Genomic DNA, 23485 nt, shown 5'->3' on the forward strand with positions numbered 1-23485 from the left:
GTGCCCGAGTGTGAAGGCTAGACCTGGACACTCTAGAGGACTGTGCATGTCCTTCTCTGTAATTATCAGAGAAATTAATGTCATGGGTCTGATGAACTGTCAGTTGATGTTCTTTGTTTAAGTGAAATTCCTGCCATAGTTTTGGGGTAATGTGGAGTGCCACATCTGTCTGCTGCTATCCCTAAGGAGCACAGGACAGGAGAAACTCATGGACAGGTTGCTCCAGCATTTTGATCAGCTCCTAGGGACTGCTGCTCTGACAGATATGGCACGGTTGTAGGTAAGAGCTGTTAATACAAAGTGGGAGAAAGTAAGGAAGGAATTTAAAAATACATCTTAAGTGCAATATGGGCTAGGAAGAACAAGATTTATAATGATAAATTAATAAAGCATAAAAGCATAGATCCATTGAGCAAGGAAATAAAACAGAGTATAGGCCACAGAGAGTGGGACTGTCTCAGGTCAGAGTCAGTGTTCCCTGGAACAAACCTCATTGCTTTAATATGAAAACAAGTAGGGAGAAGAAATAATAATTAGAAAATATCTAGTAGGGGTGATATTTGTATTTTTAGGCTGACTACTCAAATGGAGCAAAAAATTACTTATTTTTCTAAGGTATCAATGGCACGTGGGGCAGAACAACACCCCAGTAAACCCACGGAAGTGCACGGCACTGGGTGGGAGAGCAGTGCTTCAGGCATGGGGAGAGGGATAGCACCTTCCTTACACATGACACAGATGACCATGGTACTTTGTGCTTGTGGCAGAAATCTACATGAGTTGTCCTTGCCTCCCAGCTGGGAGGTGGTTACTCACTGAGACAGCAAAGCCTGTCAGGAGGGTGCACCCCTCCTGGGCATGAGCTCCGGTGAAGGTCACAGCAGTGTGGGGCCTGAAGGGGTGACACAGCACATGGAGACACAACACGGCACCCCACAGTGCCCCAGCACAGCCCAGCAGGCAGGCACTAACCATGCTCTGCTGTTGTCACCCAGAGCAGGGACAAGCTGCCCTACTGGGAGAACGGGACAGGGAGGAAGGAGGCCTGGCAGAATGGCTGGCATGGCTACGACAATGAGCTCATGGACATGAGAGGCTTCTTCCTCGCATATGGACCAGGTACAGTGACACCATCCCTGGTGCTCCATTTCCCCTGCAGCCCCATGGTCCTCACCCCTGCATCCCTGCAGCCCCTAGCATATCAGGACCCTGATGTAGCACTCTGCGACACCCAAAAATTACAAATAGATGGCAGGATTTCCTCACTGTGGAGGGTTTGTTGCACTGCATCTATTTTATATCTGAAGAAACAGGGCAGAGAGATGTGAAGGGATTTAGTCAGCCTCTCTCTGATGTCCCAGTGCAGTTACTGACTCTTTGCCCTGTTTTCCTAAATTTTGGCCTAAACTTTTAATTTTATTTGAAATACATGAATCCTGCTTTTGTTGGGGAATTCAGACTCGCTACAGCAGGGCACTTTCTTTGGGAAGTCTACCTCACCCACCTGTCTGATGGGCAAAATTCGTGATTTCTACTTCATCAGACCCTTTAAACAGGGCAGAGCGCCAGGAAGAGCACCAGGCTAATTATATTGCACCAGTGAAAGCAGAATGTGCAATACAATTATGTCAGGCTATTACGTCTATCAAGCACATGCAGTAAAGTAGCTCCTGTACTTAAAAATTCAGGGCTTTTTTTAGTTTTTAGAATAAAAATGGTCTAGAAGTAAAAATAATGAATAAAATTGTTTAAATTAATGTTTTTGCTGAGCTATGCTCTAAATTGTATAGCATGCCACATCCCAGCTTGGTGGGTAAGTCCCAAGAAAGGCAAAGGAGCCCTTGCCCCACAGCACCCCACATTCCAGGGTTGCATGATACCAACTCCTCTCTTTTGCTTGCAGATTTCCGATCCAACTACCGAGCGCCTCCCATCAGATCTGTGGATGTTTACAACATCATGTGCAGCCTGGCAGGAGTACAGCCACTGCCCAACAATGGCTCCTGGTCCAGGGTGGAGTGCATGCTCCGAAACACAGCCCCCTTGGCACCACTCCCACCGTGCAGCAGCTGTGTCCTGGCACTAGCTCTGCTCTCCCTGTTCACCAGGCAGATCTCCTTACTGTGATTCCTGAACAATGTCAGTCAGTGTCACCAGCAACTTCATCCTTCTCTGTTTGTTTTTTTAAAAGTTCTTCATTTGAATAATAGCTTCATTAATAGAGTGCTGTCCCCCACTCCTCCATTGTGCTCCACCAGGCATGAATCTGACCCATCCTGCATTTACAATGGTTTTAACATGAAGCCAGGTTTTGTGCTGCTCCAAACACAGTTAGGGACAGTGGTGTCACTTACCTAGATTTACAGCACTGCCAGTGAGGGCAGAATCCTGGCTGGGTATCCACAAAGTTTTCTGGTGGGTGCACATGGGGATCTCTGAGCATCAAACACATCTCACCCCAGCATCTTTCACTGAGGAGCTCACTCTGGTTTGCCATAATGAGAAGTTCAGGAGTGGAGACCAACCTCTCTGCATTTAGCTGGGTTCATCCTGGTTCACCCTGACATCTCCAGCTCCAGCAGAGCCCCATCTTCTCCTTACAGCATCAGCCAAGCCCTGTCTATACAGACACAGTTTTTAAAGAGCTAAGAGCTTTGCTGAGGGACCATAATGCTGTGAGAGGTGGGTCAGCAGGAGAGCAGTGAGAGCATCATAGTTCTCTCAGCCTTTCTTTCTTTATTTTCACCCACATGAGTACTGGCTCTGCCCATTTCCAGGGCCAGGCTTTCCTCACAGACCACAGCAGAAGGAAATGCTGGGGAACAAGAAAGTGACACAAATCCTCCACTTCAAAGCCAATGGGAAAATGAACAGACATCTGGACACACAAGGGTTGGGAGCACATAGGATGAGGAAGCCTGGCTTTTAACAGCCTCTCTGCTTTTCCTGGTGAAGATAATATCATCTGTTCATGTTTTGATGTTTTATACCCAATTGCGTTTCTATAGTTTTTTCAACATTTACTGCTCTTCTATCAGATTTTGCTCTCTATACCTCTGCCTGGTGATCAGCACATTTCCCCTTATTCTGCAGCAGGGAGATGTACACTGATACATCTCCCACCCTCCCAGCTAATCCTGGTGATTTTTTCCACCATGGGCTATCAAGCACAAGCAAAGTTGTAACAGCAAAGTTAAACTAAACAGCAGGAGAGGATAGAGCTGTTGCCAGAGGTGCCTTCAGGAGTGCACAGCGCTTACCTCTGAACCAGGATCTTTCAGCAACAAACTGCCTTTGGAAGGACTGAGGTCCCCCCCATGTAAAACAAACCTCTAGGACTTACTTCTCCTCTGGATCCTGAGACAAGCACGATCCTGGTATGTGTGCTACAGTGCATTTAAGGGTGAATGACTACACTGTGGGAAAAAAAAAAACAAACACCAAATTGAACTTGACAAAAGACTTCTGTAATAGCTGTAAAGATTTATGTAATGTGTTATTAAAGCTCAAGTGAACCATCAAATCAATTGGGAGAAAAAATGGAAAAAATCAGGCTTTGTTATTAGACTGTTGAGTATAAAAGGCAATTTAGTGCTTTCGAAGCATTTGCAGTAGCTGTAAAACAAGCACCTATTGTTCAGAGTTCCCTGTTGCTCTTTAATGGACCAGGCTCAATGAAATCACTGGAGCACATTTTTAAAGGAAAAAAAAAAAGAAAAAAAAAAAGTCAGCATGCAAGATAACTAAATTACCAAGTTTTGTCTGAAAATCATCAGGATAGATGCCATCAGTGCCTGCTAACCCCTCCACAGCATGCCATTTTAAGTCTTACCAGTGAGCAGAAGCCAAGGTCTTCTTACAGAAGAAATGTTTCTAAAGGTATAAGGGTATATTCAGCTCCTCAGTTATACAAACAGAAATTGAAAATAACAAATTTGATTGTTCCGCGGATGGGCTATGACACATGAAATCAAAACTGATCCTTGTGAGTACTTTGCGTAACTCATTTTTGTCAGTGTTCATGTGCAAATACTGAAGGGTAAATCCAATTGCAGTATGATTTGTTTGACCTTAATGCAAGCTTTGTGTGTATGGTAAAAGGTACTTGGTCTGTAAAAGTAAAATTTGATGGCAGACCTTCAAGAAGCTCACTGGCTTCAGGCGAACTACAGCTCATTATTTTTTGGAAAGTGCATCTTTCTTCCTCAGAAATGTCATACCTCTGAATCAATTCACCTTCTCATTCAAAAATCAAGTGTCTTAACTCTTGCCTATTTTTCTGTATACTATGCAATGGAGGTGGGTGTATTTAAAAACCTATTTCTGAATGATGTTTTTATACAATGACTGACTGTGAATGAGTGAGTAATTCTAAAAATGGTGTTAGAAAAAGCACTTATTTGTAAATACTGTAAGATTTTTGAAGAAAAAAATAGCCCAAAACCTTCCCCTCAAAACACTTTGCCTTTCTTGTCTAATTGCTGCATCAAAGTGTGATAAACAGTGTTTGAAACTTGTGCTGATTAATTATCAGAAAGATGAATGATAACATTGTTTAGAAATGGCAAAGTTGTCAGCATGTAAATTAAGGACATTAAATGCATCACACAAGATGATGTAGCTTGTATATGCAGTCCTTTTTTCCAGATGTATTTCGTTATTTAACCTTTTGAACATTCATCCAACCCTTTTGAACATGTCATTCCCACTAGGCAATGGACATGACAAAACATTTTGCACTTCTAAGAAGAGAGGTGAGCCCTGGATGCTCTCTCCAAACTCACTTCTCTAAGCCTACTGTGTCACCATCACATCAGCTGTTTGCACAGAAATTAAGAACATTGTCCCTGGCATGAGGGTGCATTGGGCTCAGGCTGTCCAGAGCCCCCCTTTCCCAGTGGGAGATGGTGCAAATGTCAACAAGACCTTGAAAACCAGTGCTACAGGCTTCAAGGATAAGGGGGCCCAACTCCACTCCAAGCTCCACAAACCAACAATGTCCATGGAAGAAGCTAATTTAATAGAAGTCTCCAAGCCTACTCAGTAGAATTTATCTCCTTTTCCTTATATTAACTGACCACAGAGCAGGGAGTGGATGATGGAGGAGGACCAGCACAGGTACGCCAACGAGTCTTTTAATTTCCAGCAGGACTCCCTCTGAACCAGTAGCACTGCCAAGGTCTGCCAGAGATGCTCCCCTCATGTTCCATGAATATGGGTCCTCAGAAAAGTGAGGTGCTGAGGGACTACCTGCACAGGAATAACAGTGTCAGCTCCCCATAACAGTGCCAAAAGTGGCAATTTCACAGCTAAATGAGATGAGCCCTTTTTACCAATGACCTTGGTGGCCATGCAAGTGGCATGGCTAGCTAAGGCTCAGCAGGTGAGCCCTCCAGCATCCCTCCAGATGCAGCCTGCATTGCCTGCACAGCCTGCAGCCCCGTGGAGACACTTTCTCATTGGCCCAGACACCAGCCTGCACCCTTCACAAGTACAGAGACCTTGCAAATAAGGGGTGAATGAGAAGGTTTTGTGGTGCTGGTCATCCTCCTAACTAATACATCACAATACACCACAAAATCACAGAGTATTCTGAGTTGGAAGGAACCTGCAAGGATCATCAAGTCCAACTCCTGACTCTTCACAGGACCATCCCCAAGAATCACACCATGTGCCCGAGAGTATTGTCCAAATGCTTCTTGAATTCTGTCAGGCTTGGTGTTGTGGCATCTGTCAGATGTTAACCCGTACACCTCAGGAGAAGGTGCAGACCAAATGAGCTCTGGCCGCTGGGAAGTGAAAGGCGTTGGAAAAGCTCCGTGTAACATTTCCTCACCTTCTTTTCCCTGTAGGGCTGTAGCACAGAGGGCAGGTCGCAGCATATCCAACTGGAATTTTTTAAGAAAACATGGCCTAATGATGAGGAAGGTTAGAAACCCTGTATTTTAGCACAATAAGTATTTAACAGTTGTTTTAAAAGACAACTTTCACATACACAGAAAAACATTTTTTGTGTAAGTATCAAAACACATCTAAGTTAAGGGAAAGTTCAAAAATAAGAACAGGACTGCAGTTGGCTGGACACAGTAATTCTCAAGCATCACAGAGACGGACTGCATGGATTACATGGACTGTATGGATAATTCTGATATTTCAAACACATGGAAATTGCTATGGACTTAAAAACCAGTATGACGTTATCCCAAATCTGTATCAATTACACCACTTCAGCTCTGCCAGCCCAGTTTCACCAGGAAACCACTCTGAGCTGCCAGGCAGCCTGCCCGGGTCTGTCTCTAGCCCAGCCAGGTCTGCCCGAGATGCGAACGCCTTGAGCAGCCGCACCACCGCACCAGGGCTGCTGCGTGTCTGTTGCCCTCCGCTGGACCCGCTCCAGGAGCTCCACGTCCCTCTTGGACTGAGGAGCCCAGAACGGGACCCAGGTTTCCCCACACGCTCGCCCATTTTCCGCCCGCCAGGCGCAGCGGGGAGGCCGCGGCCCTGAGGGCGGGAGGAGCCCGGCCCGGCCCGGCCCGGCCGCGCCCCCTGCCGGCCTGCCCGCAAACCGCGCCTTGGGACAAACGGGATCCTTGCCTTCAGGGAGGAGAGGAAGGACTGGCACTGCTCCTTCCGCGCCTCATCGCAGCTTTCCCTCTTTTTCGCCTTTAACTCTCCCGGTACCCTGTGCGCTAGGGCCCATTCCTCCTCGCCCCAGGGCTGCTGCCTCCACGTAGCACTCTGAGCAAGCTTCCCAGCTGCTCCTGTTTCCACGGGATAATGAGAGGGCAGAGCAAGACCTTCGTGTGTTCGTGGCCCTAAACGATCCAAGAGAGGAACCAGCTGGATGTAATCCCCACTCTCAGCACTTGGGCTGCATCTCAAGCTGCCTTTGTTGTCCTTATAGTCTGATCCCACTGGTGGGGAACAACACACACAAAAGCAGGGAGGGGAGGGGAGCAGCGGGAGTGACGCACCTGCGGTTCTTCTACTTGTATCCACTTGAAGCTCGGCTCGAGGCTGAATGCCAAATCCTTGGGTCAGGTGTCCCAGCAGCACCACACTGCGAACTCCGAGCTTTTGTCAGCACAGGAGAACTCCGACTAAAACAGTCACAGGTAGCAAAGAAATGGTGAGGAGGGATATGGAGAGTGGGTTGAGGAAGGGGAAATTCAGTGCCCACTTTCCACACCAGCACACATCAGGGCTTAGCTGAGCTCCAGGGAGTTGATTCTGATCCTCCCTTGGTCGCAGCAAATGAGGCATTTTAGTATCAGGATTGTATCTGACTTCAGGAGCAAGGGACACCAGTTCATGCATAGAAGATGTTCCTCTGTCCCTCACCAAGGGGTTGCAGGCAGCCAGCCCCAAAATGTCAGCATTCTCTGCTGGGAACACATAACCAACCAATTTTCAGTGACTGCCAGGGTGGGCATTGACAGCTCTTGAGCAGCCTTCTGTTTTTCACAAGAAATTCATAATACACTAAAACATTACTCATCGCTTGAATACATTGTTCAATGAATATCAATTAAGCCTCAAAATTGGATGGAGACCCTGTCATTGCTTCCTTGCCAGATAGAAAAAGGGAGGCTGAGGTAGCATCAGCTGTTGCAAAGTCTTTGGAATGCAGGTCAGGCTTGCAGGGGATCATTCTACTGAACACTCACTCTGCCTGCTGCTCTCATGGGCTGCCTCCATGCAAAGGCTCCTGGCCACATAAATGTATTTAACTGGCCCATGTGTCCATTAGGGGCAGTTTTAACTTTTCTTCAGCAGTCCCATGTGCTGCTCATCCTACATCACTAAAACAACCAGTGCATTGGCATTCACTGTACCCCCTGTTCAGGTTAGTTTTACCCCTGCAAACACATCATCATACCAAGTGACTCAGCAGGAGCCTGCTTCTGATTTCTGAGAGGTGCCTCACACCCTCCACATGATCTCTGGGCAGAAGAAGGCTCTGACAAACTAAAAATTAATTTTTTGGAAGGGCTTATTTGCCTCCCAATGTATCCATCCATCCATCCATCCATCCATCCATCCATCCATCTGTAAATTGCACTCTCCCTTGATACTTTTTCCATATATTCCATACTGGTGGTGCTTTGGAGTGCAAGACTTTGTGTCCTTGCTTTCCAGAGTAGGCAGCAGTGTGGTTCTCATCTTACAGCACATTCATTGTCCATGAGAATGCAAAGGCTGAAAGGGAGGTAACCCTGCTGACTGCATCCCAGCTGAGTAGATTCTGTAAGAGAGAGCAAAAGCAGCCCTTGCCCATCCATGGAGGGATTCTCCAAGCACAGCTATAACAAGGAAATAATTTTGGGCTTAAAAACTAAGACTTTGTAGTAGTCTTCCAATAGCAGATGTGAAAGAAGACAAAAAAAAAAAAAAAAAAGCTGAATGTTTTTTAAGGTGGAATTCAAGCAGTTTATGAGCTGGATTATACAAACTGCTTGCTTACACTGCTGCAGGGGCTGGGTGAAACATCCTGAAAAATCCCCTCCTGCCTTAATCTCAAGTGGTTCCTTGCAAGAACACTTCTGACAAAGAAACATGACTATTTTCCCCTCTCTAAACAGAATAAAATTGTGAGGGCACTGAGCTTTCTTTGCATTTCATACAACTTCTTTTATAAAGAACAAATGGGATGAACAAACACAGGTCCTACGTGTAGAGAAGAAGATATTTCATATCCATAATGTGAGGAGCTTTCCAGCAGAAGAAACTCTTTTATATAGAAATAGCTGAGTGCAGCCTGTAAAGGCCTAGCAATTAATCACACACTTGAAGAAATACAACATGCTCATAGAGGCTGAATTTTAAATGCTTGCTGCTCCAGTTTGGACAGTGACAAATTAAGGCCCCCACAAAAGCAGGTGTGGCTCTTGAAGAAGCCCTCTGAGGGCAATTAAAAATGGGAAACCAGCTGGTAACTGTGCAGATGTGACAGCTAGGGCAGCTCAGGAAATTAATACAAAGGAGAAGGATGGAGCAATAAATGGTGTAGGAGCTGAGGCAATAGAAACAGGACCTGCTCTCCACAGGGGGTTGCTCCACAGCAGGTGAAGTGTGGGATGCACAAAGTGGTGACAGCCACATATCCCCATTGCCCTGGAGATCTGCCACAGACAGGCTTCAAATGAATCTCTCACTGAAGGACCCCAAAAACCAGAGGAGTTGCTGTTTTGTGTGTCACACAGTTTCCCCTGATGCCCAGGGGAAGGCTGCATTCAAGGATGTCTGAAGCAGATGGCTTGGGCACATCTGAAATTGTATGTGGTACCCTGTGATGGAAAACGCAAGGGATGAGGTCAAGGGTGGATTTTCCCAAATCAGCTTCAATGAGCTCCAATCCAACAGGTAATATCCAGACAGGTTTCACATACAGTTCCTGGTCAGTTCATCTATTCCAGTGTTCACTGTTCTGAATCAGCCAAGAAAATGGTAGTTTGTCCCACTGAAAATACAACAAATAATTCAGATACATGACAGATTAGAAGGAATTTGTTATTTTCCATTAGGGGTACCATTTAGGAAGTGTGAGCAAAATCATAAATAGTGCAATGCAAACAAACTATGTATCAGTACAAGTCAGAACTCCTCATCCCATTTGGAAAATGATGTCCCCATGATTTTCATCACAATTTCTCAGTGCTGTTCCTCACACATGTACTCCTACCCTGCCTTTCTCCACACATCTAGTGTGTATGAGGCATCATGTATGGGACAGAATTTACCTTCTACCAAAATGCAAGCTGGGGGACTGATCCCATCAGTCTGTTCTTCTAAAGTAGTTTATTGATAAAAATCTCTTTCCTGTTGTGAATTATATGGACTATTTGTCAGAAAAAGTTGTCAGCACAGATCATTATAGATTACCTTTTTTGTTGGTCTTTTCCCCCCTTGTTCATAGGAAAGGTGTACTCCTGTTAATGTTAAGCTTTGGCATCCTTCCAGGAAGCTGAGCAAAACAGAATTTCATTTGAAACTGCTGATAAAAGGGCAGAATGGACATGTTCTTTACCAGTTTCAACCTCTAAATAAAAAGATTTCTCTAGTGAAGAGCTGCTTGGCCACTTGCCTGACTCTGTAAAGCTGAGTATTCTCTTCCCTCTTGAAAAAAGAAAAAAAAAAGTCTTGTTTTGTTGGCCCTATTTCCAGCACAGTGTTGAAGCATAGGAAATTTTCTGTGTAAAAGGAGCTCTCTTTCTGTGTTCCCCTCCAACACTTGCTGCTTCTGACCAGTGTGGGTCACGACAGTCCTAACAGTGCCCTCCTAGCCTGAATGCCAAATAATAAGGCAGGTGGGCAGCTTCACTGTAAGAAAGTACCATCCACAGTACCTCAGTACCTGGGCACAGATAGTCATTGCAGCACAGAGACCTTCTCTGGCCTAACAGCTTTCACATGATAAACACACCCTAAGACTAAATCAATTATTTAATAACAAGCTCAGCATCCAGGGTCTCAGCCAGGGACAAGGGCCCCAGCTGGCCAGGAACAAACCCAGCCTCAAAAAGCAGGAATTCTTTGCCAAAAATCCTGCAAGAGTGGGAGAAAGGTTGCAACCAGAGAGAGCCAGAGAGAACCCAGCCTGAGGCTGGACTGAGCACACCAGCAGCAGCCACAGGGTGAAGATGATCTCTGCCAGCACTTCTCCTCTGTTCAAAGGGATGGTAATGGGCTAATTTGGAACTGGCAATAGGTAAACAAAGAGAAGAAATATGATGAATCTTATAGAATGATCTGAACCTGTTCTGCATCCCCCTTCCAGTTCCCCTGACAATCACAGCTAGAAAAGGAGAAGCTTTCAAGTGATGTTTAAAAGGTTTCATGTACCAGCATGGCCAAAAGAGCCAACAGCAAAACTTGCCTGCCTCCAAGAATGGACAAGAGGAGAAGAAATAGTTTGGTGCTCATCCATCTTCCTCCTGTAATCTGTGGTGTCTCGTGACTGCCCTCAGTGGCTGCACCATCTCCTGGCCCCAGCTGGGCATCGCTCAGGGACACCACATGCTTACAGTACAACCACAGACACGTCAGAATATTCCAGTATCGGCTGCTATTTATTTTAAGTCTGTATAAACCATGAAGGCAGGCACATGTAGTTTCCCACCTCAGCTGGCTTTCGGGAGTTCGGGATCCTCCAGCCTCCCAATAACGCAAAGAATTTTTTCTGTTGTCTTGAACTGATATTCCTTCTCCAGCTGCTGGTCCTAACTGTGAATCCCCTGCTACAGAAGTACATACTCACATTCCTCTGTCCTCGAGTTTTCCTCTTTACTTTGGTGGACTCTCTCAGGATTTTAAGCCCTGATATTCCAATTGCCTCATTTTCCTTATGGAGAATGGTATCCACCTTCCTCCTCTTCCCCTTGAGTTGCAGAGATCCCAATTTGGAAGAAATCTGGGCAGAAGCTGGTTTCTTCTACCTGCTATCCCATCTGTTCATGGAGACCCATACCAGAGTTGCACCCCTGACTGCATTATCCATGGCACAAGGCAGCAGTCAGGAGACACAGAATTCACATAGTACATGCCAATATAGTCTAGAGATTATACTATTCTTTTTATTTTTACCAAGAAAGAAAGACAGACCAAAAAAAAAAAAAAAAAAAAAAAAGCAAAAAAAAAAAGCCGTCAGGTGAGACTAACTCCCTTGCTCTTCTCAGTCTTGAGAACCTGGTGGTCTCAACTGACTGGACCTGATGACTTGCTACTAATCTAGTGTCAAAAAAGGCAGCTTCCTTTTCCACAACATCCCAAGCAACTAATTTTTAGAAAGACAAACAGTTCTGAAACTGCAATGGTCTAAATATTTTAAGGCAATAATCTTTCATTAGTTTCGATCAAAAAAGGTCCACCTATCTCCCGGCAAGTGTTTTAAATGCAGTGAAAGAGCTTTTCAAAGCTGTTTCTCATTCTGTAAAGCTTTAGCTTTCTAGGATTTTTTTTCTTACTTCTGTGTGCAAAAATGAGTGTGTTTTTCACTTTGTTTTTTTCCTGTACTAACTGTGATTTGGTGAAACTTATTTGCTGCCTAACAACAAAGCATGAGAGGTAATTGTCTCTTGATATTGGGTTATAGATAACAATAGAACCATAAAGACAAAGGGGTCTACTGTTTAGGAGAAGCAATAAATATATTACCTGCCTTAGGTCTGAGGACTCCTGAGTTTCTTCATCATGAATTAATAATAAACCTCCAGGGTCTACTGGCACCTACTAACAAATAAAGCACCATGGTTACAAGACAGAATGATTTTTTTTGTAAGTAAGAAGTAATTGGGGAGGAGAAGATGGGATACAGCCCATGATGCCGGGAGGGCTCTGGGGAGCTGCCAGCCTGCCAGGTGCAGGAGCCATGGGACAGCAGAACAACAGAGCTGAGGAGCTTTTTAGGTTTATGTGTCCTCCTCCTCCATGGGGCAAGGCAAGTGGAGAAGGCTCCAGTTGGGGTTCCTCTGTGGACTTGGAACCTATGTTCCTCAGGCTGGTCACCAGGGTGGCCTTGTGCACTTGTACCATGATGGACAAAATGGTTTCTGCCCCTCTCCTCCTGCCTGCCCTGATGCTTCTGCCACAGACTTCAAAGTCCCCTGGGAATTTTCAGCACTCCTTTAGAAGAAAAGAAAAAAACATACTGCTTTGTCTAGGTTAAAAAAGAAGAGGGGAAAAGTAATAGGTGGTTACCATTTTACTGAGCTGTGCCAGGGTCATGCTTAAGGTGAGTTTTACAGCTGGACCAGTTACAAGTATCTTAAAGTCATCATCAGCTTGTGCCACAAAGAAGCACATTAAACTGCAGCAGGATGCACAATAAGACTTCTCTGAAAGCTTCACCTTGGGCCCAAGCCAGAGGCTTGCACTAAACTGGACAGAGAAGAGCCTCTCCCTCATCACAGCCTCCCCATGATGGGGGTGAGTGGCAGCAAGGGGCTGGGGCCCCACAGCTGAGGTTCAAGGCTACCGAGCAAGGAACAGTGGTGCAGAGGGAAGAGGAAGACCTCACTGTGGAAGCAGGGACATCTACCATCTGCCATAGCCACAAAGTCAAATGTCCCTCTCTGCTGTCCTTGTCCCTGTCATTGCCCATAATCCTAAAGCACACCTAGCCAAAGGTTTGCACTTCTGAGTCCTTAAGTTTGCAGTCTTGATGGCTACTCCTGGCAGTCACTGCCCACTGGTATATGCTCAGTGTGTGCATGGTGGAGACAGCAACAGCAGGCTCCAGGTACGTGGGTCATGGGTGGGATTTGCATTCAAACCCTTCCAGTGCACAAGCTGGCCTGTGAAGTTAATTACTTAGGTCCTCATTTTCCAAAACCCAGCTAATAGGATCCAAAAAGGCTGTAGTGCTGTGGCTCTTCTCCAGATGTCCATCGTCTGGTACAGAAGTTTCCTCAGCAAGTGGTGCGGCCCATCTGTGCTGAGACTGCAACTGGAACCACAGCACGGTGTGTGTGGGCACCCAGGACAGCCCTTGCTGGAACACAGCCCTGCTTGCAAGAGAAGTGCCAGTGCTGGTGTACCTTTTGACTTCTGCATGAGGAAAGCCTATATCCACAGGAGAGGCCCCTGGCTCTGGCTTGTCCTCTCACTACTGGTACACTACTGAACACACTGGAAGCTGCTACTTTGCAGTTTCCTGCCAGAGTGACTCTCTTTGGCACTTACAAGGCAACTGGCCTAATTTTACCAGCAACAAACACAGGGACAAGAGGAAAGAGACTGAGAGAACTCAAAACAAAAGGCTTCAGGTTTCCCTAAGCAAGCAAGCAACCAACCAAAGGATGTAACTATTTCAGTGTTTCATGCACAGCCACGTTGGTAAATTTATTTACTGTCTTTGCTTACTTTCACATAGATGGCAGAACACGGTTAGGTTTTATGTGCTTATTAGGATGAGAGAGAAGAAAAAAGATGTTGAAATAAAAGTACTTAGGATTTCCCGTTCCTTGTCCTCATTCATCACTTATGTGACAGATGGGCTAATAATACTTTGCTAAACATGAGGACCTATGGGCATAGAAGAAAGTTGCTTATAAATGCAAGCTCAGCCATCTCCACACAAAACCGCAGGCAGTTATCAAAGCCCCAGCATCACTGACTGCTCAAAACCCTTCTCTCTTCAAGTACCAGCTACAGTGAACAGGAGTGTCAGAGCCATGGGCTCCTTCCCTGCAGTTTAGGAAAGGCTAGTAAGTAGAGGCCATTTTCTTCATATCCATTCTGCAAAGCACAGCTGAATAAATTGCTTTTTTAAGCATTTACCTGAGGCCTTGCTTGATGCCCTGAGGAAGACAGATGTGACCTGGTGTTCCAGTGCAGTTAGGGGTTTTGTGTCTTTTCTTTGAGCTCTCAAATCGCAGAGATGCTGGACAGAATAGCACATAGTCTTTAAAAAAAGCCAGGAGCAGCAGACAAAAGGAGGAAGAGAACAAAAAGGACAAAAATATGGGGCTATATTTACATTCCTAAACATTTTTAAAATTAAAAACTGCAACAGCATGGCTTGAAGGGGTGCTGACAGGAGCACTGCACCTTTCCTGAAGCAGCTGACCACCTTTTCTTCTCTAAGGTCTTTCTGATAAGCAAGGAAAGTGAAAATGGGAAAGTAATGGAAAAGTGGGAGAAAGACACTCTTAAGATTAGAATGATGTTTTGAGAGGGTAGGATGAGAAATGGGCCAGAAGAACTGTCATGTTAAGTAACATGTAGGGAAAAAACTCCCCCAACCTGAAGGAAAGTAAATGTCAAAAAGAAGCAGAAGATGAGGGGATTCAATAGAAGAAGGATATTATAGAAACTAAGTTATGAGGAAAACAAGAGACTAAAGAAACAGCTGAGAGGCTGATGGAGAAAAAAATCCGGAGAGAAGATCTTTTAAAAAGTTATCTTACAGGTGTAAGATATCTGTAGATACTGAGGAATGTAAATCTACTCAGTGCTCTCAGCAGAAAGGTGTGACCTAACAGCAAGAGAGTAGTTCTTCAGCCAAGCAGTGGCCCTAGACGTTTTCATTATGTTACAGGCCATGTTTGACCCAAAAGTTGTCACTTGAGAAAGATCTTCAGTTTACCTGTCAGCAGAGTAAGTATACAGAGAATTCAAGCCAGGCTTGCAAGCAAGTTTTAAAGTGCATGGTGTGGTAACTTCGGACAACAGTAGTTTCTGATTAATGATTAGCCTAATTTAGCACCTAAAATACAAGCACACCATAAGAAGAGAAACAAAAACAAAGTGCTCTGCGAGGGGGAAATAGTGCTTGCAGACTTCTCCAGTAATACTGAAAAGGCCTTGAAAGTCTAAGTCTACCAAAACCCAAAATTGACTTGGCCTGTGCAAAGCACTAGTGCTGGCATAAAGCCCTAACCAAACCCTATCTGGTTTTGGGATTTTTCACCCCTGTAATTCAAAATGCACCAATTTCATGATTATGGATTAAAGTGGAAGCAGACGGATAAAGGGGAATGAGCTAAGACTAGGAACAGTGTGGTATTAGTGTGTGCCACTAGCAGGTGACAAGCCAAGGTGCTTAAGACAACACCTATTTCAAAGAGATGCTGCTCTGTTTTTTATCTTAGAAATGTTGTAAATGTTCTCATGGTACAGCTCTGGCAAATATCCCGAACCCTAAACTTCCCCCAAAACTTCTTCCAGGTGGTGGTAGAAGGCTGGAAAATTGCACTTGCATGTTACATTGTCCACTTAGGCCTTTCCAATCAGCAGCTATCAGTTTTCTTGAAGAATGTTAAAAAAACTCCTTGCTAGAACCCTCTCTCTTGGGTGTACCAGGTCCTCCTTTAGCTCATGAGGATGGAGAGGAAAGGAGGGGAAAGGAGAGGAGAGGAGAGGAGAGGAGAGGAGAGGAGAGGAGAGGAGAGGAGAGGAGAGGAGAGGAGAGGAGAGGAGAGGAGAGGAGAGGAGAGGAGAGGAGAGGAGAGGAGAGGAGAGGAGAGGAGAGGAGAGGAGAGGAGAGGAGAGGAGAGGAGAGGAGAGGAGAGGAGAGGAGAGGAGAGAGGAGAGAGGAGAGAGGAGAGAGGAGAGAGGAGAGAGGAGAGAGGAGAGAGGAGAGAGGAGAGAGGAGAGGAGGGACATGACACCTGCCGCCCTTGGCATCAGGACGTCCTAATGGACTTCTCATTTCTTGGAGCTTGGGTGCATCTCAGCTGGACACTCACATTCAGCGGAGATCACACTCCTCCTGCAGCTGTCAACTTCACATCCAGTCCAAGCCAGAAAAAAAGGTGTATTTTCTCCCTTGCACTCTTAATGGCCCAAAGAGCTTTATGGCCCAAAAAAGCACAGGGGAACACAGCAAGTTGTTACAGTGTTTGTTTATCTGAGATTTCTGGTTTGTGGTGCAAAGTTTCCTAAGTGAGGTAGAGAAACAGCATGTTAAATGGAAATATAAGTATACTCTCTAAAAATCACCGGTGAGTGCAAAGAATACACTTAGAACATATAACCAAATGTTATTTAATATCTTAAAAAGTAACACAATCCAAAATGGATATTTCACACAACACTACATAAACAACATGAACACAATATTACCATATGGAGGGACTTTCAAATATAGACTTACAAAAATCCCTGTCCTTTTTTTTCCTTTAAATTATTATACTAAGCATGACAAGTAATCATCATTTACAATATGGTACACTGACACAATAAAAACCATGTTACAAATGTGCTGTTATAAATCAGTAACGTTAGGGAAGACATTTCATGAACTGCAATTATTTCATATGAAATACTATACAATATAAACAGAACATCCATCTTGGATGACCTTTACAGCAACCAGAGACCAAGTAATTTTTTAATTTTTTTTTTCAGTGCAAACACATTTATACAAGGCAGTCTTGGCTGCAAAACTCCCTTCTAACATACAGTAAGTCCCACTTGCATTTATTAACTCATTTAAACCTAATGCAACAGCCACATTCAGTCACTCACAGAAAATTACCTGCAGAATTATGATCCCTTTAAACTTAAAATCTCCTCCACACATAAAGTAACATCTGTGCCAATTACTCCAAGGGCCCTTTCATACATCTGGGTGGGTATCCTTTGGGTGCCTCTAACCGATATACAACATGAGGGCAGTGCACCACATGGAAAATCACCCTTCCAAGGCAGGGCACACTGGCGGCTGTCACGGATCCCGGCTGGGTGGCTGTGCATTTCAGCAGGGATTCAGCCCAGGCTGCCCTTCCAAAGGCAGGTGTGTGGCCTTCTGCTCCTTCTCTGCGTTTAGTGTCTCGGGGCGGGGGGAGGAACACGGAAACCCTCAGCTCAGAACTGAGCTTCAATGGAGTTAACGACCCATTCCCATCTCTCTCAGATCCTCAGAGATCAGGGGAGTTATGCCAGATTTACACTCGCATAACTGGAACCAATGTTTAGAGTGCCACTATTAAAGAAGTGTGATAGTCCCATTTTCTTCTAGCACCAGCTTGGCTTTTGGTGGGTCCTCTGCATGTGTCCCATGCAGCAATGATGCACTTATGCTGGGGGGAACATTTTAGATATATAGCCTTTTTTTAAAAGAATTTCGTAAAAAATAGAACTTTTCTCTCTAATACTGTACAGTTTTCTTCAGAAGAGCAAAGAGAATTGTAAACTGTGGGTATGACACCAGATCAGGAGTGCTATTTGCTTTCTCAGCACAATTTGAACAATTGTGTTGGGAAAAGCACTACAAAATGTATTTGAAAAACAAATTTTTAATTAACATGACTGTTTCTAAAACGACTGCTGCCAGTACTCATACGACTGCAAAATTGTTTCTGGAACTGCTCGTCCAAGAGTGTCTACAGGGCTGTAAAGTAGTTTCTTACTTAAACAAACTGAATGTGTCAAAAGAATAATTTCAGAATATAGACATTAAACACTTTGGTAACTGTTAAACTTACTTCAGTAACTTTAAAAAAGCAACTAGTTAATAAGTTAGTTTGCAGACTCTTAGCCTTTGCTTTTTGCAATGGGCCCAGACAAAAAGTAGGGTCAGTGAACTCTGCTTACCTCACAGGCAAGTGCTTCGAGACCCTCAGGCAAAAAGGTGTGATTTAAGTGCAAAGTATTATCTGTGTTCATGATGGCCTCTGAATAAAGGTTTGCTTGTTCTCTTTCCTAACAATGACTACTGCTGGCAAGCACATCGGCCAAGATTTTCATTAAAATATTTGTTTTCCAATACATTTTTATTTTTAAAGTTGAGTGAACATTGTTTCGCATGTAACAGTCACTTTACAGTGGTGCTGGGAGTCAAATGGCTAATGATTTCTTCTAAATTTTAACTGAAATTCTTAAAATGGCAAAATTAGCTCAACTGATGATTGTATATTAATTTGCATCAGGATAATGGTACTAGGTTTGCTGAAAGGTGTTCATAAATTGGGATTTATATATAATGTGATCTGCTTAGGTTCAACTGCCACTTTCTTCCTTTGGTTTTTGGGAAAATCTTTCTTTCTTCCCTCTTGAAAGGTGGCTTGTTGCAGCTGGCTACTTTTCAAAAGCCAACTTAATTTCTCTTGGAAACCTGCCCATGTTCTTTGAACAATAGGCACATACCTCGAGTAGGGACCCTAATACTGCTCCCAGCAACGTCAATTAAAGGCTGTTGGTAATTTCTATAGGAGCAAATGCTTTAGATGCACACAATCTAGAGACCAGAGTGCATATCATTAAAGGAAGAGCTGCTTTAACACCCTTGCCAGTTCAGAGAAACCATGACGTACTAATGTTGACAAAGATGGAGGCAGAATAGGGCCCCAAGCATCTGAAGGCTGCCAAGAAAATACCCAGAGTGTCTTCTGTTAAACCCCAAACTGTCAATCATATTTCATAGACTGTAGATGTTTCTAATTTGCTAAATTACAAATACATTTTCAAGTTCTACCAGGCAGAAATTTTAGCAGTAACTGGGGAGAGGATGGAAGGTTTCAGCCTCCCTTTCACTTTTATCCCAATTATGCAGCCTTGTCAAAGTCTTTAAGTGACTCATCTGAAAGCCATCTTTTTAACATTGTAGAAGGAAATTGTGGCAATGGAAACATGATGACTTCATATGCAAGCTTTGACACACAAGAGAACGCCATGACCTAATGCTTCAAAGTTTCTAACCTTGCTTTGTACAATACACTTTTCATGTTGCTGCATTTCATCAAATTCATGGAGGTAGTTATATGTGTAAAAAAAATTACCATAAAAGTAACATGTTGTATTATAATAATACATATTAAGTGTGCAAAATGCCGACAGATTTGTGTTGACCCTTTACAGTTGAACACAACACAGATTCAACCTAATCTAACTCTGTAAACCTTTAAATTGATACATTAGAAGAATGATAGATAAGCAACCACATAATACAAGGCTGTGATTTCATCAAAGGATTAGGGTGACATAAAGCACTCAAGCTCCACTCTCGTGGTTTTGTTACCAGAACCCCAAGATGGAATTTTCTTATTTTCCATTGTTGATTTTAAAAGGAAAAAAAAAATCAAGATTAGAACGTTTCTATCTGAAACTTCTGTTTACATTCCATATTCCAAGAGTCACATTAATATTGGTACAATGCCATGTCAACATTAATATGACATTTCTGTTTTCTGCTGGTCTCTGGGAACTTTAAGAAATAACATACTATACAGTTTATAGGTATGTACTGTCACATTTTGTTGGAATTATGTCTTCTGTACAACCAGCTGCCTGCACAAATTCTGATTAGCTTATGACAAACAGTTATTTCTCCAAAGGTGAAACCTGTTTCTGCTCTTCACATTTTAATACTGCCATTAGTATTTCAGATCATCACTGTAAATTTTTTTACCATTTCGACATTTTTATTTACTGAATTGATACATACTACTGATGTCAGAGCTCATCTCAGAAACAAAATCACAGTCAGCCACTGCATAGTATATGACAATTCCCCACAAGAACTCTGACTCTACAGTTCGCATGGAATAAGTACGGCTGGAGTTACATACCGAATAAGAAGATGCATCATGCAAAGCATTATATGGTAATTAGAGCACATCTTGGAAGGTATGATAAGGCAGAAGGCTAAAGGCCAAGTGACTTTGATAACCAACCAAAAGCACAATAATTTCCTTTATGTGCACTGAAAGGTCTTATTGCTCCTATGAAATGGAAATTATACACTGAAATCCATGAAAACAGACCTGTGCATTGACTATATATTCTTGACAGAACTGATTGTGTCCAGAGTTAGAAAGCTGTTTTATAAGTAAGTTATCTATATCCAATTGTGTAACATAAGGCTGAATCGTCAGTAAAAAATTCCGATGACAACAGAGAACGTAAGCGAAGCTCAAATGACTTTGTATACAGAATAATAAATGTCACCAGAACCTGATGAAAATACTGGGGTTTGATATGTACAGTTGGGTGCCATACCTGTTTACTACAAGAGCTAGACAGGGTAAATGTCCCTTTTCTATGAAACAATTCGGGCTGTTGCACATTTTAGTATCTTTGTTATTATTCCACCAATTTGTCTGTTCTGATAAAAAAAAGTCAGTCTGTTGCACTACCAGGTTGCATGAGTACCAGAGCAGAATGTGACCCTATACCTAAAATTACTCTTGGAGTTGAACTATCTGTAGAATTTACTCTGCAGTAATTAGCATAGTACTAATTACATTGAAGTAATAGTTTAGGGAGAGCAATTAGGATGTACCGTGCCTGCAGGACTCAGATTTCTCTTGCAAACCAAGTGGACACATTGAATTTCTAGAAACCAGACATGTCCATAAAATGGTAAATTGCAAATAACATCCACTGAATAAAAAGGCCAGAAGTTCATAATTCTCTAAATTTTGTTCTCTGATAATCATTACACTGTATGCTATTTTTAATAGCCTAATTTAGGCACTCTATTTAATAAGCTACATAAAATAGATTTATGTCCTTCCACTAGAAAGAAATCAATTCTTCAGGCCATACTTGTCATTTATATCATAAAGGATATTTTTGTTCCAAGAAATTAGTTATCCTGATTTCTATATTAATGGCAAGTTGCAATACCAGAAGTGACACAAGAATTAGATTATCTTTTTAAAATAAGTGAATTATACTGAAGACAATTAATATATTTTGTGTCACTCCACATTGTGGCTCCACGACAGTTACATCTTTCCCTTCCCTCCCCACTCCCCCCTCTCTGCAACGGCCCACCTCCTCACGGATGACTACAGAAGGTCAAGTAGCAAGTCTCATTAAGTAAACATCTCTTGTATTTTTGAAACAAAAGGAGAAGCTGCCTCCCTTCCCACCCTCCATACCTAGAAAAAAAGCAAATCAAAACAAACCCCAAACCTCCTTTTACTTGCTTAACTAGGTATTTGTAAAATTGTGTCACAAAAATGCACAGTGAAAATGACTGATTAGTATTAATAATTCACATATAGAGCTGAAGTCATGACTTGTCATGTTTGGCATCGTTTTTCCTCATGGTGATCCTGGCTGGTTACTTTCAGCAGTGGCTCAGTTTTTGAAGAAAAAAATCATGAACTCTGCAGCAGAGTTTAGCCTCTGACCAGGGGCATCACACATCTGTGGCATTTTTTTAAATGAAGTTGGCAACTGCATGGACATTGAAAATGCAGATTACACTTACAGTGTCTAGACTTTCATATATGTGCTCAGTTACAATTAAGTGAAGCAAAAAGTGTACATATTATCCCTACTGCTATTCTGTTGCTACAGAGCCGCAAATGTGAAAAGCAATACCTTGAAATAAAGACTTCTTTGTTGCCCCTAGTCCACATAGCACAGTTGAAGTGAACACTAAAACTGTGGTTGAGATGCTTGTGTTATTTTTCCCCAAAGATGTAAACATCAGTCCCAGTGTCGTAAACTTTGCTGTATAGGATGAGACAGAGGATCTGAGGCAGGCTGACTATCAGACACTAGTGACAGAAGCTTGCAGGCAGTTACCAGGTTTCTGCAGTTTCTCAGCTTCACTCGTGGGTGGGTCTGCAGTGGCTCGGAAGTTGAATGTTGGGCCTGCGCCACCGTGTGCAGGGCTCAGAGCGGGGTTCTGACGTCTGTTGCTTTCAACAATACTTGAAGTGTTGGATGCCAGGCTCTCACGAGTACTGGAATGGAAAAGAAATATATATACACACTCATATATGACATGTCTATATATCTATTGACCAGACAGGAAAGGAGAACAGAGTGTTTTATAATAGGTTTCCTGTGTTTGTATGCAATGTCACATCAATGAAACATCTCATTTTGACAGCACACATATGTTACTCCCAAAATGGGTCCCAGAGGTGCTCAGCAGTCATCATACCATAACACAGGTATAGCACTAAGCTCAGCTGAAACTGTCACACAAACTGTAAGCTGAACCAGTATCAAGCATCTGGATTTTTCACTCAAGGAAATAGCTTCCATCTTGCACTTGGAATGCGCTAGTTTTCTTTCCTGACTGGCGCAGTTTTGCACAAAGTAGCTTCATCAAATTAGCTCTGTATGTAGGCAGAGTTAGGACAGCAATCATGTAACACAGCATCCTCTGTTGTCTCCTCTTCTACCTATGTTTTTGTATACAAAACACTAAATAAAAGTTTTACCTTACATTAAACCCACAATGCTTCTAAATGCAACACTTCAATTTTGCTTTGCAGCTGAGACGATTGCAGCTAAGCCAAGACAGTGAGAAATCTTAACTGCCTGGTCTGCGATCTTGCCCTGGACAACAACTACTGCTGCTATTTCATTCAGAAAATGGACAATGTTCTTTTAGTTCTAATGTATCATTTAACCACAAGAGTTAACACTTAACACTTTTAAAGATCAGGCCTTTTAATGATACATCTAATTACGAATGCAGAGAAGCTTGTATTTTAGTCTACAGCTTTTAAAAATCTCAGCCATGACATGCTAAGGGTACTTTTATCAGTACTACTGTTTCTGTTGTCTTTACACTATTGAATAATATTCCATCTCTAAATAATGTGTGCCTGTTCAGGAGCAAATTTGCTTTCAAATATCCATGTGGCCCCCTGGTCATGTATCCTTCACCTCTATCCCTACTTCTTTGTAAATCGACATCACCACTTGCTATGGAGATGTTTGCAGAATACATTTATTTAGAGGACTGAATGCAGTTATTAAATAAGCACTAGAAACAAGGATACTAATGACAAAAATTTCATAGTCAGTTTCAAGTCAACCTAAATTTACCTGCTACTGAAAGGGGTAGCTCTTGCCTGCCTTGTGTGGACCTGACCCTGCCACATGTTTCTGCTGCTTCCCTGACTAAGCCTTGCAGGCAGCCAGACAGATCAGGAACCGCTCTCAGTTAAATACTAGCCCTAAGAAAAAAAAAACAACATTAGTGCTAGCATCAAGGGAAAAGTAGGAATGCACAGCTTTAGATGTGGCAGGGGAGAAATGTGTCAGTGCATGGCATAAGGGAAGGAAAAAA

At 43.2% G+C, this 23485-nt stretch overlaps 2 protein-coding genes across 21 annotated transcripts in view; one reads left to right on the forward strand and one right to left on the reverse strand.

Annotated features, from left to right (window-relative positions):
* Nucleotides 1-4613, forward strand: part of ENPP6 (ectonucleotide pyrophosphatase/phosphodiesterase 6) — a 32184-nt gene extending 27571 nt beyond the window's left edge. The window contains exons 7-8 of the mRNA XM_068186973.1: nucleotides 996-1119; nucleotides 1904-4613. Coding sequence (XP_068043074.1) covers nucleotides 996-1119; nucleotides 1904-2127 — 348 coding nt within the window. The 3' untranslated portion in view covers nucleotides 2128-4613. The remainder of the gene's footprint in view (nucleotides 1-995; nucleotides 1120-1903) is intronic.
* Nucleotides 4614-16469: 11856 nt separating this feature from the next.
* STOX2 (storkhead box 2) overlaps nucleotides 16470-23485 on the reverse strand; it is a 143538-nt gene continuing 136522 nt past the window's right edge. For 19 of the 20 annotated variants that reach the window (XM_068186974.1, XM_068186977.1, XM_068186988.1 and 16 more), the window contains one exon: nucleotides 16470-22142. In XM_068186974.1, the coding sequence (XP_068043075.1) occupies nucleotides 21947-22142 (196 nt within the window). In that variant the 3' untranslated portion in view covers nucleotides 16470-21946. Of the gene's footprint in view, nucleotides 22143-23241; nucleotides 23373-23485 lie in introns of all 20 variants that reach the window. The other variant, XR_010998041.1, reaches the window with a different exon arrangement.

The sequence above is a fragment of the Anomalospiza imberbis genome, chromosome 4 (assembly GCF_031753505.1).
Source record: "Anomalospiza imberbis isolate Cuckoo-Finch-1a 21T00152 chromosome 4, ASM3175350v1, whole genome shotgun sequence".
Taxonomy (NCBI): Eukaryota; Metazoa; Chordata; class Aves; order Passeriformes; family Viduidae; genus Anomalospiza; species Anomalospiza imberbis.